Source organism: Takifugu rubripes, chromosome 16 (assembly GCF_901000725.2).
Source record: "Takifugu rubripes chromosome 16, fTakRub1.2, whole genome shotgun sequence".
Taxonomy (NCBI): domain Eukaryota; kingdom Metazoa; phylum Chordata; class Actinopteri; order Tetraodontiformes; family Tetraodontidae; genus Takifugu; species Takifugu rubripes.
The window spans coordinates 6891845-6912290 of NC_042300.1; the positions used below are offsets into that span (position 1 = coordinate 6891845).

At 47.7% G+C, this 20446-nt stretch overlaps 1 protein-coding gene across 2 annotated transcripts; it reads left to right on the forward strand.

Moving 5' to 3' along the window:
* Nucleotides 1-29: 29 nt before the first annotated feature.
* On the forward strand, nt 30-5069 carry stx7l (syntaxin 7-like). 2 transcript variants are annotated; one of them, XM_003971611.3, is made up of 10 exons: nt 30-459; nt 1240-1333; nt 1472-1541; nt 1620-1710; nt 1827-1964; nt 2082-2128; nt 2207-2297; nt 2378-2450; nt 2962-3044; nt 3775-5069. In XM_003971611.3, exons 2-10 carry the CDS (start codon nt 1249-1251, stop codon nt 3868-3870), a joined length of 774 nt encoding a protein of 257 aa, XP_003971660.1. In that variant the 5' UTR covers nt 30-459; nt 1240-1248; the 3' UTR covers nt 3871-5069. The 2 variants fall into 2 exon arrangements, with proteins under 2 accessions (XP_003971660.1, XP_029705687.1); XM_029849827.1 differs by lacking the exon at nt 30-459 and adding an exon at nt 494-954.
* Nucleotides 5070-20446: the final 15377 nt, after the last annotated feature.

The window sequence follows — 20446 nt, forward strand, 5'->3', positions numbered from 1 at the left end:
TCTAGGCTACCGTAGAAACGCGATAGTTGAACATTTAAGCTAACGGAGGGGGACCCGCATTGATGTTTGTAAAGCAAAGGTTGCTTTACATTTAAAAAAAAAAAAGTCATACAGATTGAGAGGTTTAAAAGCGCTCAAGCGGTACACTGTGAAGAGTTTTCTCCGCATCACTTTTTATTTCGGGATTTTTCTTCAGAAATCAAACGTCGCGGTTTTTCCTCTCCCACTCGTGGATTTTCGATCGGGGGACTCAACTTTCTGTAATCTCTTTACTCTTAAAGTGTGATTTCGGGTAGTGTCGTGTAAAAACAGAGCCCTTATTGATCCATCGGGGCAGGAACATCCACCACCATCATCTGTTCCCTCTCGTGATCAGGCCTCGCGGCTGCAGCTGTCATGTGACCGAGGCGGGTCACACAACCAGGAAGTAACTCCGCAGCTGAGCGAGACGCCAGAAAGGTAAAACACAAATTCTTCCAGAACTCATCAGAACCTTTACGAAAGAGTGACGGAACCGACAGACGGGACCGATAAACGTCGTCTTGAAGTTGCGTTAAATTCTCCGCGACCGGTCAGAACGGACAGCGCGTCAGTGGGGATCAGAGATTGTGCGATTTTGAAGGCAAATGACAGACTTTTAGAGGCGCTATGACGACGTTGCAACAGTAATGTAGTCTGGGAGAAAGTAGCAGATGATCGCGCCGTGGCGTGTTCCTGTCATTGTAGATGTTGTCTTATTTCCGCTTTTTGGTCGCTGGGAGAAGATCTGACAGGCTGGAGGGACTTTACGGGATTCATTAAAAACACGCCCAAAGATTCGTTTCAACTTTACAGGCCACAGAATGTCGAGAATTCGAGTTGTATCTTATTTTGCATCTATTTGCATTGGTCCCCGATACAGGAAGTCCACTTCACTGGGTTACAAGTCCTGACCCGGGCCCTGTCGGAATCTATGTAGGTTAAAGTAGCAAAGTAGTATAAAAGTTGTTTTTAAGTGTGGGCTTCAAAATACACTCCAAACGGCCTCATATGAACCAGTTCTGCCTAAATGTATCATATTCATAATTTTGCTATAGTAAATCTTGCATATGATTCTAGTGTACATTTTGGTTTTGCATTATTCTGATTGTTTTAGATCTGAAAATGTTTAATAATTGGATTAAGATGTCTGTTAGGAAATGCCGATAGCAGCACACATACGAGTGTATACGAGTGTTTACATTTTTCTTCTCCTTGCAGACCTCCATCATGTCCTACCATGCTGGGATTCAAGAGGAGCCCAATGCCTTGGCTCACAACATCAGCTCCAGCATCCAGAAGCTGACGCTGCTGAGTAATACACACTCTCTCCCACACATACATACGTGGAGCCTTTAAAATAAGCTGCATCACGACACCCAGCAGCAGGATGTGGATATGTTTGTGAATAATGTTTGACTTCCTTCACACTGTTGTCTTTCCTCATCACCAGCCTCTGAGCTTCAGAGGGCTGTTTCTCTGCTGGGAACAGAGCAGGACACCAGCCAGCTCAGACAGATGCTGTGAGCTCATCGTCGGGGTGGTTTTCCTCCAAATGCAAAACGATTATATTCGGTAACAGTTTTGTCTCTGGTTACCAGGCAACAGAAACAGCAGCAGGGCAACCAGCTAGCGAAGGAGACTGACAGGCTGATGAAGGCGTACAGTTCTCTCCCTGTCGGCCCTGATCAGGTGCTGCTTCACCTCTAATTAAAAACATCTCTGTATATTCATGCATTCCTGAATTTGACAGGTGGGAAACTTTACTTTTGTCTCTGTTAAAGTTTGTGCTCTGTTTTTGGCTTCAGAGGCAAAGAAAGATACAGAAAGAGCGCCTGTTGAACGACTTCTCCGCTGCTCTGAACAGTTTCCAAAAGATCCAGCGAGAGGCGGCCAACAGAGAGAGAGAGTTCGTGGCCAGAGTCAGAGCCAGCTCCAGGGTGTCGGTGAGGGACCAGCTCTGCTGAACACACACACACACACACACACACACACACACACACACACACACACACACACACACACACACAGTCCACTCAAATGTAATCACCTTATCTTAACAGGGAGGACAACCAGAAGACAGCTTTGGAGATGTTCCTCAGTTTATTAGGTAGCTCCACTGTTTATTTTTAATATTATTTATGCTAGCATCGGTATCATGTTGTGTCACCTGATTTTGCTCCTGCAGTGATTCCCAGATGCAGGCTCAGACAGAGGCCATCACTGAAGAAGACCTGAGGCTGATCCAGGAGCGGGAGTTATCCATCAGGCAGTTAGAGGTGCAGATGAAAGTCAAGTGACACGCAGAGTTCGGAGAGGCCACGATCTCTCACACAAAACTGCCTGTCTGTCCCTTTAGTCTGACATCACGGATATTAACGACATCTTCAAAGACCTGGGGATGATGGTCCACGAGCAGGGAGACATGATTGGTGAGAATGTCCGTCTCTCCGCCAGCCACAAAACTGAAACATTGTCATCCACCCTGATGTTAATCAGCTCATCAACCTTTGGCCAAGGCCAGGCTTGTGGTTTTCCATGGTCTGTATGCTAGGCTAAGCTAACCTATTTAATCGAATGCCAACCATATCTGTGGACAGTATCATCACATCTGATTCTCAGCGCACTGATTTGTGGTGATCTTAGCCTGTTATGAGTCTCAGTGCTTTGTTTTTTTTTAAATCTTTAAAGCAGTTGCTCACAAGACACAACACATTTGAACATTTCAACACAGTGAACAGATCATTTCAGGATTAGTTTGCACAAAGTTCGTGGTTCAGCTCAGAGGTCGGTGAACTCTTTTCCTGGAATAGTTCACCAATGATGTAAGCAAGCATGGATAAGTTAAAACAGGGATCTTGTTTGAGTTACAAACGTCTGTGTAGGTTAGTGCACAGGTGCTTCACTTGTAAATATAATGAGTCTTTCCTGTGTGTGCTGCAGACAGCATAGAGGCCAACGTGGAGAGTGCAGAGACACATGTGCACAGCGGCACGCAGCAGCTGTCACGTGCAGCAGACTACCAGGTAAACCAGAAAATGGAGAAAAATGTCCTTTATCCTGGAATAATGTGATTAAAAATGCAATTAATGATAAAAAACAATTTGATTAAGGAGGTTCCATTTCTGGGGATTGCAGCCACTTCGTGTACGAGGTTATGGACACATTTTTAGGTCTTAAAAATGATTTGCAGAAGCAGAAAAATTCATGAGCTTTTGGAGGTAAAAGAATGTTATTCAAGGGCCAAGTCAGTCACATGATCGGTAAAACAGAACAACTCTGGAGGGGTTGGCGAGTGTCCCCCTACAAAATCAGCCCCGACACATTACCAGGATGGATATTCTCATCCAGCTAAATAAATTCCTGGTAATAAAAGTTCCTGGAAGTATTGGAGGAAAAGAGGGTTAGTGTATGCGTGTCCTGTGATTCACTGGCGACCTGTGCAGGGGCGTAGTCCTGCCTCTGACCCAGTGACTGCTGGGATAGACTCCGATGACCCCGTTAACAGGAATAAATGGTTTTCCTCTGCCTAAAATGGCTGTAATTGGACTAAACTGTAAGTGTTGTCAGAGGGAGAGACAGTTTGAGGACAGTTTCCTCCTCCCCTCTGGTGGTACTCCCCAACAAGGCACCCATTGTGTCTCCGTTCAGTAAATCACACGGCTAAACTGTATGATTCATGTGGTAGCTGTGAGTCACTTCACCACTAAATCCCTTTCATGATCTTACTTTTTGTGTCACCCCTCTCACTCACAGCGGAGTTCCAGGAAGAAGATCTGCATCCTGATGATCGTGCTGGCTATAGCTGCGGTTGTTGTCGGGCTCATCATCTGGGGTTCAGTCAAATCGTGAAGGCCATTCCTCCCTCCGCCCCTCCTCCACCCACCCTCCTCGGCCTCTACGCTGTCTTTTCTCCCCTCATTTCTCCGCCTAACTCTCACCCGCTCAGCTGTCCTTAGCTTTAAGGGTCTTCCAGATCTTGGAGGGGTATTTTTTGGTGCTCACCTGAGGGCCGTGCTATGAAATGTCCAACTCTGAAACGGCTATCGATTGTAAGCTTGTGTCACGTCTCCGTCACTAACTCCACGCTCACCCCGTCCCGTGATAACGGCATTTATGACCACACTAAAACTATTTTATGGGTTCATCACCGAGGAACTATTGGAACTATTGGAACTATTACTATTATGAACTATGGTTCAACAATCAGATAGCAACAAACATTTGTCGAAGCTACCTCTGTCTCAGGCTTTTCTTTAGTGCAAAAAGAGATCAAACATCGCCTGGAGGAGAGATTCCTCTCATTATTTGCGCTGTTGCAGCTCCCCCTGTAGGTGGCTTTTACACGCTGGTCCATTTTCCTGAAACCGTTTCAGAGAGAATGACGTCATCTTAGGTCTTCTGAATTCATTGTACGCCGCTCAGGTGAGCTCAGGTGGAGCGTCGCTGCAGCCCCACCTGTTACCTGAGGAGGCTTCTGCATGTTAAAGCTGCAGTTTGGTGTCCGAGGCTCAGAGGTGTGATTATTATCTGCTCTGGATTCTCTGCAGCTCCCCACCCCCAGAATTTCTTGTAATTTAATAAAACAATGAAGACTGTTGATTTGGGACAAATATTCTGATTAATGATGTAGTTATGAGACTTCCTGTTGTCTTATTTGTTTTAAGTGCTATTTAATCTTCGTCACAATTCATGCTGTTGTGAGTTGATATTGCGTTATACACTCCATTGTTATCAAGATGAAATATTTTTTTCTGCTGTAAGTGTGGAGTAGAAAAGCCACAGAGATTCTTTCCAACACTGCAGCAGCACTGAAACTGTATCAATAAATAAATAGTTATGAGAAAAAGGCAGTAGACACTGCCCGAATTAGTATACGCATTACTAACACATGATATTACTAATAGTTCTTATCTGCTTTAACTGTTCTAATTTGATGATCAAATGTTTAAAACTGAGACATGGCTGCCTGTTTGTGCCCAATGAACGAGATACATGGTCTTAAATAAAGATGCACTTCTTAATTAAAATATAATTTTGAGTCACTTCAACTGGAGATCTGGGGAGTTAAAATCAGTCGTGTTTTACAATCGAATGAAATAAAGAGCAGTATATGAAAAAGATACAAGTTCTATTAATGAACCTGTGATGTAGATGGGGGAAAAAAAAAATTCAGTAGACGAAGGCTGTTCCCCGTGGCACACCTCTGACAAGGGTGGAAAACACATCTGGCAGCTGAGTTTTAGCTGATGTGTGTCAGACCAGACGGTGTTGGTGTTGGACTGGGATGTGGAAGCAATGGCCCGCCATGACGCAGAGTTCTCTCCGCGGAGCGTGAGATGAGGAGGGTTTGGACACAGTGTAAACAGGCAGTTGTGCAGAGAACAGGTTGAACTGGGCGTCAGTAGGACAGGGAGTATTTGGAGCTGACTGCACACACGGGAACTTGTAGGTAGATGCAAAGAGCTGAGCTGCACTTTTCCCCAGAGACAGACTGGGATGAGGACGGGGAGAGTTTGACATGAGGTTGTCATTTTCCTTAATGTCTGTTTACTGCCTCAATTAAGTGTGTGTGTGTGTGTGTGTGTGTGTGTGTGTGTGTGTGTGTGTTGGGGGGGGGGGGGGGGGGGGGGGCGGTGGCAAGGTCTTGCCAAGATTCCACAGCTTACAGTTATCCAATCATTTGATGTGTGTCATTAAAAGAGCATAAAATGGTTGTGTCACAAATGTGGACACTCAACTCGCCGCATGACATCATTTTAAATGCGCCATTAGGAAAAGGTTTATGAGCTGTTCTTTCCATTTGGTAAATTAGCTCTTGTAAATATGTAATTACAAAGGGTCTTTAGGGAAAATGGTTATGCAACAGTTGAGTCTTGTTTTGGCCAAAATTTCCTTTGTGTGTATTTGTAGGCCTGCAGTCAGACAAGCAGCCGCAGTTTAGCGAAATCTAACCATACAATGTGAAGAAATGCAGATATTTTCATTTCTTTTAGCTTAAAGTCCATAAAAGATAGATTCCATCGTATCAGTTATCAATAATGAGATGGATGTTAACGTACCACATTGAAGAAAGCACTGCTGTCAACAGGGGGCAGTATTTCACCGAAGACCATAAGCACCAATTATTTAAGGACATCCTGTACTACAGCCTCATGGTCCACTATACACTTAAAATCCCAGCCAAGGATGAATGTGCTGGGATATCACATATCCTCATAACAAATGATAGTTTAAGCTTGATTAAACCCATTTTCATGACAAATATTTCATTTTGGAGGGTTTATTTGGCAGTGACCGTGTGAATGAGCCCAGTCTGTCCTTCAGAGCTGCTACTCATGTTTCAGGCAGCCACTCCAGCGCCCTTGAGGGGACACAATGAGCCTTTTGCTGAGCTCTGGGTGCAAAGCAGTCCATAATAATTACCCTGGTAGAGCCTGAGAATGTATTATCTTTCAGTTTAGCCTCCTCTCCTGTCCTGTTTTGTCTTCTGCGTGACCTTCCATCACATCTGCAGCAGATGCTCTGACTATATTGCATCATACTGATGGAAAACTTATCTGCTTCACATGTGCTAATGTTATCCACTGAATTAAAAGTAGGTTAACCATCGTCTTTGAAAGAATGATTGTCAATAAACTCCCAATTTCCATGAGATTTATGCTGAATAATAAATCAGGTTTGGTTTAAGTGAGACTAGAGGTAAAATGTAAGGAGTGAGAGGTGGTGGTGGTGTTTACCTGCCTGTGTCTGTGCACCTTCCTCTCACCTGAATTAGAAAAATCTGGTCCAGAATCGCCAAGGCCACATTCCTGCCAGCAGCACAGGAATGCATCCCACGAGTCCAGCAGGAGGAATGCACGAGTGTTTACTGTTAAAAAAAAAGAGCTCTGCTTGGGGATTATTTATTATTTGCATGGGGGGGAAATTATGCATAAATGTGGTAGAGCTGGCGCAGTATGATGACAACTGGCACCGGAACAGAACAACACACCAGCGAGGTATGAGGGATTACTGAGAGGCCTCTCTGTGTTTTAGTAAATATTGATGTTTTTCCTCAGGAAGAAATAAGTTTGAGTTATGTGACAGGAGAGGAAACCGCTGCGCTCACCTGTTGGCTCCACGCTGCAGAGGCCCCCGTCTGCCTGTGGACAACTGTTTATTCCTCCTGCGCTCAAACACAGCAGGATGATGAGTGGGGATCCAGTTGATCGGACTTGAAAGCAGAGACACAATGTCAGAGGTTTCCTCAAATGACCACAAACATATTTATCTGCTTGTCTCTGACCGACTCCGACACCCCCACCACCTGAAATGGAATGTTGCTCGCTTTGAGCTTCTGTTGTCATGCAACTAGGTTGCATTTAGCTCATCACTTTGCTCTCCAGCTGCTCTCTCTCAAGGCTGCCGTGTGGACACCTCACAGACCGACTGTCTCAGGCATCGCGGGGATACGGCCATGTTTTCCTGGTAACGGGGCTACAATCTCGTCACATTTGCTTGTACTTGCCTGACTTTGATGGCTGAATACTGGCCTAAAAAGCTGTTTTGGCTGACGTTAGCGGGCGATTTGTGTTAACACATTCCTGAACTCTTACATGAGTTCTCCTGCAGTTATCTCTGATTGCAACACAAGTGGATTTATTCATTTTAAACAGAGGAGGACCTCCCGCCTCGTTCGTTGTGCGCCACAGCTGGTGTGAGAACAGCATAAATGCCATCCTTGCTTGCTTATCTCGTATATATGAGGGAGTCTGTTTGTCCAGCGGGATGTAACCTGGCACAAAAATGTAAGGGGGCAAACTGAACCCACCCCGTCAGACACAACAGACGTCAGGATCTCGCCGCCTCGCCGTTGGTGGGGCAGAAGAATGAGCGGTGAAGGTGAAGGGATGGAGGACGGCGGGGAGGAAACGTGGGAACGGAGGTCTCCCAGGTGGCCACGTTGCTGTGGAAGGATGTGGGCGCTGGTGTGGGACCACACAGGCACGAGCACAAACAGAGACGTGAATGTATACGCGAGGCCACACAAAGCTCAAGCCGTTATTGTTCCGCCACTCTGGGAGCGTCCGAAAAAAAGTCTGGGTTTCTACGCAAGTGCTGGTTTAATTCCCGGTTCCTGTGCTGGTGGGTAATAAATTGCGGCCGCTTGTCATGGTGGGACTTCAGGAATTGACTCTGGTTTGAAGTTCCTGTTGAACTGCAGTTAAACCCAGAGGATCTCAACGGAGCAGAAGAAAAAACACAACTCGCCAGAAAGGAAAAATGGCTTCGGCATATTTGCGGTAATTAGGTAACAAAATCTACAGTACATCATTTTCTATGTTTGTTGCTGCTCCATGGTGACGGCCACATGCAGTTTCATGGGGTTTGTCCACCTAAATTGAAGCTCCACCATAACAGCAGAGAAGAACGAGGCGTTTCTGGTCCAAGAAGACCCAAATAAAGAAGAAAATCAAGGCCTCTGCTTTAAGGCCTTGAGTGTCGGGAGGGTAAAGGTGGGACATCATGGGATGCAGGTTCATCCAACACATCCTGTCAAATGGTGCTTTGTGGCTAGAGAGACAACCGACACGGCTCTATTTTTTCATGTGAAAGTCTAGTAATAATAGTAAATAAACCTATAAAAACATGAAGATGGTCCTACAAGATGGTTTGAAAAGATCCTGGACCTGAGCCCCTAGTGGATTATACCCATTAATCAGGTGGAACTGAAAGGCCTTTGACGTCAGTGCTGGACAAAGCTAACAGGACAAGAGTTGTGAAGAGTGTGTGAGTGTGTCCGGGTGAGCAGGTGGGGCTGCCGGGGTCAGAGGTTAAGAGCGGTTGACTGGCGGGGGTGTCGGGCTGAGACCCACTCGGCAAACACAGTTTGCTGTCACAAACACAACAGATATATGAGGAGGCCGGGGTCCGTGTGAGAACGTGGACGGACAAATGTGCGGGGCAAAGGAGGAAAGGGTGGACGGAGGGAGGCCTTCGGTTTTTCACAGCGTTGTGATATGTTCGTCATGTTTTCACACTAGGGGGATGCTCAGACTTTCCATTTCACTGTCTGGCATCTCCATCAGGCTGCCAAGTGTGGTACAGCTGATGCAGCCCCAGACAAGGGGACGCTACAAGGTGACAAATCACATCAGGACCTGATCCGCTGTGGGGCGTGTGGGCTTCGCTGGGACTGTACCGTTCTGTGGTCCCACCAATGCAAACACAGATAAACCAGACCATAATTTCACTTGGAGGCCTCTCTGGGTCACAGACACCATATAAATAAAGTTGAATTGTCTTCGGGAACAGAGACCCACGCCCTCCACGACCCCGATAGGACCCCGACTGATGAGACAGCGGGTGATCGGCTGAAAGAACGATAAAGGTGAATGAAATCGAAATGCTTTTTTGGGAGATGCTTTTATCTTTATATACTCGCTGTGGGTTTAACAAACCTATTCTCAACTGAACCCGCGGGAGTTTAAAGAAGCTGGGGTTAGCTTGGTCAGCTCTCTGATCAGTTCAGGCAAGCCTGCCGCCACATCACATGCTTTCTTTATAGCTCTCTATAGGGACTTTTAGTTTTTGCCTTAATTTATCCAGGGAATATTTGCAAAGCACACACTCTCTTTCATCAACACCTGACTTCACACGTACAGAATTACACACATTCACGCCCGGCCGCTGCCAAGTGCAACCGCAGCCTTCTAGAGTCGGTCCGCGGGGCAGCTCCACCAAAGCAATTTGGGCATTAAAAAATTTGCTCAAGGACATTTCTATGGTATTAGCCTGGGGGGGAAAGAGCACGTCGCGTTCACTTCCCTGATTTTTCTTGGCAAATCGTGGATCCAAACTCTCATCAGCTCACACTTGTCTAAACACGAAGCGCCTGAGACGTGCAGCAGAAGAAACCCAGGGTTTGGTGGAGATTCTTTGGAACGCCATCCATCAACCGTCATCCATCCTTAATGTGGTCGGAGGGGGTGGAGCCTAGCCCAGCTGATAGTGTGTGTGTGTGTGTGTGTGTGTGTGGGGGGGGGGTGACCAGATCGGTCCAGTACTGGGTCAAAATAATCTATGAGAGTCACCTCTGATGCAGTTAGGAGTCATCAGTCAGTCTAAAGTGACAGATCCTCCTGAAGTTGTCACCTCGTTGGACGTACTTGCTGCTGCTTGCTGCTCTGTAGGTGCTCCTGCTGTGTTAATACATCTCTAATACATCCTGGTGGATGCCGGTCTGTCCCAAATGTGCCTGTGTGAAGTGATTATTACCTAACCCCGAAGATCCTTGATCCATAACTGTGCCTTGTTTGCACCTGAGGGAGTCGGATGGAACTGGAAAAAGTCTTCATTACTATGAGCAGCCTGGTTCCAGATGATGTCATCCGTGCACGATGGTGGCACGCGTGTCCCAGGTTTTAGTGGCTTCGCTTACAATAGGAGGAAGTTGTCATAGTTATTGGCTTGGAAAGAACAAAAAAAAAAGGCCACAGGCCTCAAAATAGTCATTGACATCCAGATTTGGGAACCACCTCTGTCCAAAATACCTAAATGTAACAAACGAAAGCATCAAAAACACAAACCACGTCGCATTTGTCGTTCCATTTGTCATTTGAGGCACATTCCTGGCTCTTGTCTTTGAGCATAATCATTATTATATAACTGGCCAATGCAACGCCAACAGATCCATCCTCAGTGGTTCAACTGTGGCTCCCTATTCCGAGCTAACGGCTCATCGCTCACCACCCTCCCTTCATGCGGAAACATGTTGCTCTGCTCAGACCAGTCTGAACTGCCCCTCGCCAGGACATGGCCGCTCCAGCATCAAACGGTATTTTTAATCAAGTGGTCAAAAGCTATTGCACAAACATTCTAAAGTAGCTTAGGTCAACAGCGTCCCAGAGCCTGTTCTGTTAGCTGGAATGCTCCTGTACGCAGCGAACAGTCCACTCTTTGTGCCTCCGTCCAGCAGCCTCACGCCACACCGCAACGCTCTGGAATCCTGTTTGTTTTCTTTTACATTTCTCAACCTAGTTCCCTCCGATGTGGAAGCGCAGTGTATCGCGTGTCTATGCGCGTACTATGCAGTAAGGTGTGCGTTAAGTGTGCGCCAGTGTTTGTGCCCGTGCAGCAACAGTGTGGCTCATTGAGCATGTGCTCATTTTAAGCTAGTGCCAAAGTTCACAAGCTTTAAAGTGGAACATACTGGAGGGTTCTTTTAAAAAAAAAAAAGTTATACATTTTGAGCCTTGTGCAAAACCGGCCAGCACCAGTGTAGGTTGTTAATACGAGGACTTACCGGTTCCTATTGGAAGAAACTCTGCTTTCTGTAGCCAAAGGGCCTGTTATTTAGTTCACATTCACTGCAATCAGTAAAGGATTTGCTCTGTTTGCTCTGGTATTTTAATGTGCACGGCTGATTGAAATACCAGGATTCCCAAAAACTTGTACATCTTGAATCCGGCTCACCGGGTTTTACGAACGAGACAAAGCCTTGAACTTGAATGCCGTGTGTTGTTCTGCGATTCTGGACTTCCCCCCACATTTTTTTTCCCAACAATCCACTTATCTAACCAGTAATCTGCTGTTATCCGCAGCGCAGAGGACCTGCTCAAACTCGGCGTGCTCACCGGACAAACAACCCAGGCCTGCCATCTAATACTTTCAGACCTTTATCCCTTTGCCCAAAGTTCCATTACTGGCTGAACAAACCAAAAGTGTTCATTAGCTCGGAAATTTGGGTGAGCAAAGCAGGAAGATGGATGAGATATAAGGAAATGTTGGCATGCAAGTGGGTGTTTTTAGTTAAAAAGTGAGTGCACCATCACGCTGAAGGAGGGTTCCACGTCAGGAACCTCCAGGAAACCTTCATGTCTGTGTGCAGGTCTTCATGGATGCTCCAGTTAAAGTTCAATTTTTAAAAAAACTGGTGGTATTTTCTTTGTCAGCTCATTTTAAGCCCTTCAAACTCTTTTCTCAAATCTGTAAGAGCTTGCTCGCTCACCTTCGTACCTCCAGATGTTTTCCTTTACACATCTGGGTTATAATTCACTTGTCCGTGATGTGTTACTGAACAGCCGTCTCTGACATGTCACTAAAACATTTCTGCCTGTGATATGTTTGACTTTGTCTCAAAGCATTTACAGCTCAATTTCCAGTAACCCGAGGAAATGCCTTTTCAGGGCTGTCCCACTAAATGCCACATATAGGCGGCCCCTTCTAATACTGCAGGGTCTGCTGCTCTCAAAAGCCCCTCAAAGGGGGGGGGGGGGGGGGGGGGGGGGGGGGAGCTCTGCAGGGCGGTGTGTCCTCAATGTCCTGCACCTGCATAAACAGAACCAGCCAAAAAGGACCGCCCGCCGCCCCTGCCAGGCACGCTAAACCACATGTCCAAACTTCAGGAGAATAACATACTAGGTTACAGTTACCGTGAGAAGCAAAGGTAAAGAAGAGAGGCGTTCAAAAGAAGAAGCGCCAAACCCGGGTTTGTGCGTTCTCCTTGGAACTCAGACTGCAACGTAAGGAGGAATTCTGCCAGAACGTGTAAAAACGCCTTCGCTGCATATGCGAGACATAAAACTGAGTGACATTAAACGCATCGCGGACAAATCAGAGATGGTGGAGTTAATCTGGCGTGTAAATGTGTAAAAACCAGCGCGGGTTGGGAAACGGGCCCCTGAGACAGGCGCGGTATTGACAGGCGGTGACAGGACACCTCGCTGTCAGACTGTGACCCACCGGTCCCCCCCCCCTCCCCCGGTGGGACAAGGCTTCACATTCATACAGCGTCGCACGACACCTCACGGTTGCATAACTGTCGCAACCTTCGGTCGTTAAGAGGGACCCTCCTGGGGCCCTGCTCAGGTACGGCTCTGGGGCCCAGGAGGGGGGGGGGGGGGGGGGTCCTGACGTGATCTAATCTCCAGACGTGTGCTTCAGAGCCCTCCATCCATCCCTCCATCCCTCCATCCATCCATCCCTCCATCCATCCATCCCTCCATCCATCCATCCATCCATCCATCCATCCATCCATCCATCCATCCATCCATCCATCCATCCATCTCTAATAGCAGCGGGCTGGAACGCGTGATGCGACTGCCGCGTGCGTGTTGGTCAGATTCACAGCGTGCTGCCAGTTTTCCAGAGGTGCACATCACTTTGTTTACTTTATGGTGGGTGCAAAAGCAGGATGAGGCTGACATCTGGGATGTTTAGCTCAGCTTAGCATCGAGACACAGCACCTTTAACCTGACATGTGGTGATTTTAAAGCTTATTATTCGCTTTGTTGTTTGATTTCTGCTGATGGCTTTTCCTGCTGGAGCTTCATTTTCTGCGTGGAAGTTATGTAATGTTCCAATGAAAGAAAAATAAACAGCATTTGTAATGGGGGGGCGGGGGCAATCATGCTTTGGCTGCTCGGACAGTCGGGCTTCCTCACTGCCAAATTACCACCAAACTATTCTAAAACTCTGTTTTGCAGGCCCAGTTTCCTCCGCCAGCGAGTGGAAAAACACAATTCTCGCCGTCTGCGAGGGAGAAGTTGGAGAAACATGTCAAACTCGGGTCGTCTGCTGCCGGTTTCGCACCTTCCTGCGTCATCACTTCCTCCTCACTTTGCAGAGGAATCCACCCTGCGCCGCTCCCGTTGGGGAATATTCCACGTTGCTGTGAAGAGGATGATGGGTGCATAAAGGTTTCCACTGTCAGTCTGGAGACAGCAGGTAGGCAGCAAATAGTCTCACGGGCCGTCCCCAAATGCTTGGTGCCCGGAACCCGGCTGGATCCTTTTAAGTGATGATTTTACCTGTGGATTCGCCTTATCGATCAAGGTGTGACCTTCCAGCTGAAGCAGCCATGAGGACAGAGGGGTCGGGTTGCCGCTGCGCCGCGAGGATCCAGGGTGTCGGCTGCAGCTCCGACCTTGGAGCGTGCAGACGGATTGGGAGAGGCCTTCTGGTTCCAGACGGAGACTGGGAGGGGTGTTGTCAGCCACTGTGCAGAAAGCGCGTGTCTGGAAACAATTATGGGAGATGGGAAGCCGGGCTGTTCCTACGGCCCGAGCGCGATCCAACAAACGTTAATTGGAAGCAGTTAGATCTGTTAATTTGTTTGTTCGCCGAAACCACCGGTCACAAAGATCGCAGCTCATTATTCCATCAACAACTTGTAAATCAGCCACTGACGGCGCTCTTTTGAGACGGCGTTGACAGTTTAGAGAAAGGCAAAGCCCTGGAAGGGTAATATTTTCACAGCCGTGCTTAAAGGATCACTCCTTCCCAGGCTGATTGTTCACCTTTTGTTCATTCCGATTAGTCATCTGAAACGGGCCTCCCCTTCTTTTTGCTGTTTTCAGCAGTAACACCTCCACCGTTGTTGACTCAGAGCGGTCGGGCTCTGGAACTGCCTCGTGGACACTGGGTTCTGAAAGGGTCAGAGCGGGTGCTCATCAGCAAAGCTAAAAGTCCAGCTGTGAGGAAAGGGCGTCCCGCTAATGAGACCCTCGCCGGCTGGAGCCAAGCCCCTTTAGATCCAGAGGCTATTTTCATTTTGCTGATGTTTTTCCCAGAATGGGAAACCTCTGGGAGTCTGTGGGCTGGTTTAATGTTGAAAGTGCTCTGAAGGCTCTTGGTTGGGATTAGTCAGATCATCAGTAGAAGACTTTCATTATTTTAAATCTACACCCACTCCGTTGATTCATTCGTCTTTTTTGTGGAAAAGGACAAAGATGCTCCTTCCTGACCTCCCGTGTTGACGGCAACTTTTCCAGTGAAAGAACACATTCACAGGAACATGCAACGTGAGAGCCGCCTTCCTGTTCGGCTGTTTTTCTGGTTCGCTCTCACACCACCAGCAGGACCCATCAGCTGGCCCAACAGTGACGTCCTGTCCTGCACCAGCCTGAGCACGTGTACACGATGCTAACCGGTAGGTCCAGGATGCACTGACCCGTGTCTGGCCTTTCCCAATTCCACCGTCTGGAAACCCCGATTAATCAATAACATCATCTGTCGCCATCAAGTAAAACTCCAACAGTTTCCGCCATATTAGCAGCTAGCAGCAGCTAGCATCAGCCATCTTTAGCGGTCCGCCCCAGAGTTTGTGAGAGGCTCAACTGTCTGTTCAGCAGCTTGTATTGGTCGGTTAGATTGAAATTTGGGTTCGCTGCTGCCAAATGAGTCAAGGAGGTCCATCTGAGGAGCAAGACGAGTTTACTGGCAGTAAACAAACAGTAAAAGTGCGGCTTTAAATGAAACGCTATGAGAGCACACATCCCCTGCTGGCAGACAGTAATTAACAGTAACAGTAAAAACACACTTTCAGGAACAGTTTGAGATCTCAGGGGAGGAGATGGGAAAACAGGACATGAGTGAAAGCCTTGAGTCGGCGTCATAACAGAGGAGCAGTGTGGATGGATGGATGAGGAATGCGAAGGTGACTCGACCTGGACCGGAGATCGGGGCCTGAAACACCTGTCCTCTGAGCACAAATGTGTTCTGAATCAAAGTGGGATTTTTACATCTTTTTCTCAACTTGCGTTAACATTTGCCTTGGCAGCCAATGAGACAAAGCAGCGGCGCGTAATGAGAGTCCGTGTTTTGATTCGAGGCTTTCGCAGGAAGCTAATTAGCTGAGCTATGCGTTCCTGCGCCAAGCTAATAGAGGGGAAGCTGACATTCCTGTAGGAAAGCGGTGGCCTCGGAATACGTATTTACATTCTCTGCACCGGCCGCAAGACTTTCAATTCAAACGTGGATTATTTTTCAAAAACCGAACGCTGTAAAAAGATAGGATGTGGTCTGAGTCGGTGAAAAAAGAAAACCCAACCAAGGTTATTTGTCCTGTTCTAGCTGCGGAATAAACCTTCCTTTGAAATGCTGATTTGCTCCTTCAGATGTGCCCGCTTCAAAAATGCGAGCTTCCTCCTGCAAAACCAGACGAGAAAATGCGGCGCTTGTTTGGGTCTCAAGGTTGGCAGCGGCTCCGGGATTCTTCGGGTTTCGATGGGGATTCGTGTGTGTTTTTCAGGTTCCTTTCAGCAGCAGGTCCTGTGTGCAGGTCCGCGTTTTTTTCAGTTTTTTCACCATGAGTGGACAGTTTCTTTTTTTGCGGACACACGCACACACACACACACACACACACACACACACACACACACACACACACACACACCAAGAACAGCCCATTCTGTTCCGAACCGCGCCACATTGTGATGAACTGAGTTTTACTGCTTAAGAGGAAATGATGTCACCTGAGCACAACAAGGCCCCGATGTTGGTGACAGTGTCCTGACCTCTGGTAATAACACCCGTCTCTTTGTTGTTGTACGCCCTTGTGCAACTGCATGCACGACACGTCCGCCACGGCCTGGGAGTGGGTCACGGGCCCCACCAGAGGTCAAAATCGTGGGACTCCCCGTCGGCGTTTTTAGAACCGAAGAGTCTTGTTTCAGCCGCGTGATGCTTCAGGAAAGCGCGTCACCCTCAGCTAATCTCAGACAGGAAAGCACCAGAGCCCAAAGGTTGCTGCTATTCCTTTAAGTCCAAATGTGCTGCAGATGTGGGTGCGCCCACCCGCGTGCAGCTACGATGCTAAATTTACACACAAATGGAAACGTCTGTCTTCGGGGTCACGGCTGCCATTCGACCCTGGAAGGATTCCGCACATTCGGAATCTTCTGATGTGACCGGAGGAGAAGCACCGGGCCGTCCCGGGACCCACACGACGCTGTGTTTATGTCCAGACCTCCTCACCTCCACCTCCGTGTGTGTGTGTGTGTGTGTGTGTGTGTGTGTGTGTGTGTGGCAGCTCAGCTGAATTTCTGCTGATTGTTGAAAGAGCCCAAATTCTCACAGCATCTCAAGTCTAAACACACACACACACACACACACACACACACACACACACACACACACACACACAGAGTTCAGCTACCCATCAGCCCCTGTGCACCTCCAGAAATGTTCCAGTGTGTTCTGTCCAGTCCTTGTTCCCCACCTGCGCGCTCCAGTTAGTCAAAAACACTTGGCTCAGGAAAACAGCGCCCGTCCCCCCGTTGGAACCCACTGGCAAAAGCATTCCGTCTGATTTATGAAGAAAACCGAGCTCAGAAATGCAAACTGCCGTCCAACTACGGCGCTCTGGCACGGGATGCTCCATATATCATGCCGCGGCTCATTGCTCCGAATAATCGTAAAAACCGAATATTTGGTACAGGTTGTTCCCGAAAAAAGATCTGGATCGCACGTCGGCCTCCAGTCCGAACACTTTCCACAGCTCCGGGCTTTAAATAGACCCTGTTTCCATCTTGAGAGTTCATCTGCCCGCCGACGCTATTGTTAAAACCCGACGGACGGTCCCCGGGCTCCGGATCCATGGACGCTTTCCAGAGCTTTTCTCTTCATATAGGCAGACTTTAAAAAGTTCCCATCTGTCCGCAGCTCTTTGATCTCCCCCGTCTCTTCTGCTTTCAACACATCATCATTTAAAAGACCCTCCGTGAGTGATTTTGCAGTCGGGCTGCTGATTGGAAAAGCAGCGGGTTGCCTTTTTTCTGTGCGTCTGCTGATGGGATGAAAACCACAAAGGTGCACATAGGTTTCTGTGTTCATGGCCCCTCACCTGCCCTTGTGTTTACACGCGTGCTCTTTAGTCCTGAGCTCTGCGAACGCTTGTGCACAATAACAGCAGTGTCTTTTCTCTCGGCGCGTTGTTTTCCTCCGAGCGGCGGCGAGTTCAAAGACGCACAAATCCGCCGGCGGGAAAATCATTTAGAGCTCCTGGTTTTATGTTGGGGCTGCGCGGGGGTACACGTACCATGTTGGTTTGAAGGCTAAGGCCAGGGAACATTCTTCCAATAGCCTGCCAGCTACCGCTAATGGAATTTAGTCAAATGGGCAGCTGAACACAGATACACAACCAAAGCTTTGAAATGTAGACGAGCACATAAGCAGTTCAACACAAATGAATCACATTTTACACTGTAAACACACAGTTAAATCAGTTTGTTGTTGCAGATCTGTTTAGCAGGTAGCTCTAAGGTTTGAAGGGCACTGAAAAGTGATGAATTAAATATGAGTGCTGACGTTTACTATCTGGCCTTGGTTCGTTCATGGACCCATGACGAATGTCTTCCTGCTAAATGGACAAAAACACATTAAAATGTGAACATATGATCAAAAAGGAACAAAGTCTACACTGTAAAACAAACTGTTTGACGTTTTTCTCATTTCAGTTATGGGAAATTTAGATTTTTAGGGCACGGATACGCTAAATAGACTAGCATGTTTTGCTAAGTGGCTAAAAATGCTGTTAAATCCATTTTAGTTTTAGGAGATTAGGTTCAAACCAGCCTGGTTTGCTTTTACTGTGCATCTGACCTAGTTCGGCCCTTTATTACAATCTCAGTCCGGGCAGTGCTTCGCCGTTACTGCTTTTTTTCTTCTGTTTTGATAGATATTTACTGATTTAGCTTTGACGTTGCTGGGAGGGTGTCTGTCCTGCTGAATGTGAGCAGTGTTGGATGCCTGGAAACTGCTGCGAGATGCAGAACACAGAGGCCTCCTGTGTGACATCAGCGCAGCTATGACATCATCACCATCTATTAAACCTGAGGTGTCGGTGAAATCCGGGAGGTAAGTCAAGTTTCCGTAAGTGTGGGGGGAGACGTGAGAAGGACGGTGTCATGGTGGGACGCTGATGCGGCCGTAGAAAAATGTGGCCTCCTTTATAAACAGATCAGTTCGAAACATCCCAGCTGGAGCAGAGTTATGCAGCCCGAGGTCACACGGCAGCTATGAACGCAGCGGTGAGCTAATGAGGCTATAAGTAGCGGGAAACAACGAACAGCGAGCCTCGACCCGGATTTACTACACTGGTCACGTGACCCAAATTCAGAATGACATCAGAGCTAACTACGGAACATTGCTAATGTTAAATAGCTCCAAAGCATGCTGGGAAATACCATATTTCTCATGAGTTGCTAGTCGCGCGTTACAGTTGCGCCTGTTGCCACAATGGCACAAGATGTTTTGAACATTATGGACCCTTGTGGTGCATTGAACAGACTGAAATGGGCCATTTATTACTATTATTGTTAACCTCACACGATTAAAGCTATAAGATCAGACAGTGGGCGCGACGCCAGCAGGCACAGAGCTTATCAGACTCCCCTGATGTGGCCACTTTTATTTCCATGACTGATCTGGACCCGCGGCTACTGTCTAACACAAATAGTTCTGGTTATACTTAGCCCTGACTTATCCGGGCCAACCACACACTGAGAGCAACACTCTGTGTTTCCTTTGGCCGCCACAATCGTCCCATCCACACATCCAGACCAGTGGAACAGCAAACGTGCGGCCCTTCTAACTCAACACAGGAAACGACAGTCGCGGACGCCAGCGGCGTCACGACGATAGTTCGGGGTCACATTTCAGTCCTGGGTTGACCTCTGGCAGCGAGCGGCCCCACACTGGGCTGCACAACGAGGAGCGAGGCGCCGTGTACTCTGATAACGCGCTCGTCAGTCTTCAACAGCCATTAAATAAAGAAAAAGCACGGCGGGATTTGGCTTCCTCCCAGATGAGAGTCCCAGAGTTTGCCTGTTCTGTCAGATAAGTCGAGCGCACGTCAGATGCGGCCAGGCTGGACGCCTGTTTTGCTGCATGTCTGCAGCGCGTTCCTCCGTCAAGATGTTTCCTCAGATATCTGCTGTCTGCTGACTGACACCGCACACACAATAACACACACTGTCTGCACCGACGCCTCCCCTTTTTTCTTATTCGTATGTCCTAACAGGAGCTCCTACTGTACTGAGCCAGCACAGAAAGAACATATCCATATTAGGAAAAGAGCAGAATTCCGTATATGGGGAAGCTTCCTCCGTAGTAACAACCCCGTCTGCTGGCTTCTAATGCGCATTCCTTCACCTACAGAGTTTCATTTCCGATTTGTCGGCCGTTGAAGGAGCCAGGCGGCCCTTCAGAAAAGTCTGGCCTGATGTGTGCGCGATGTGTTTTTCAGGAAGAACAAAGTACACAAATGTTCGTCTAGCCTCTTTCCTGAGATCCTTTCCCCTAAACCTCGTTAGACAGGTGAGAAGCTGCTGAATGTTTCACCTTCGACTCATCTGCTTATTCCTGACCAGGGGTCACGTTGGGCTGTGGAATCGAAGACACCACTCACAATTCCATCTCAGGACACACACAGGCACACACACCTGGGGATGAATCACAGCTAGTGCTAAATTCCATTCTTATTCTCTCCAGTTTCTACTTTACACCTGCACTGTTGCCACTGTTAATTTCTTCCTTTAGCACGTTGACTCTGTTGCTAAGGGTGCTGCTGAGTAATGTTAACAGCCAGAAAGCAAATCAGGAGCTATAAGTCAAAGTGTTTGCACTGGGCACAAATAGCCATTTGCAAACATCATGGCGACAA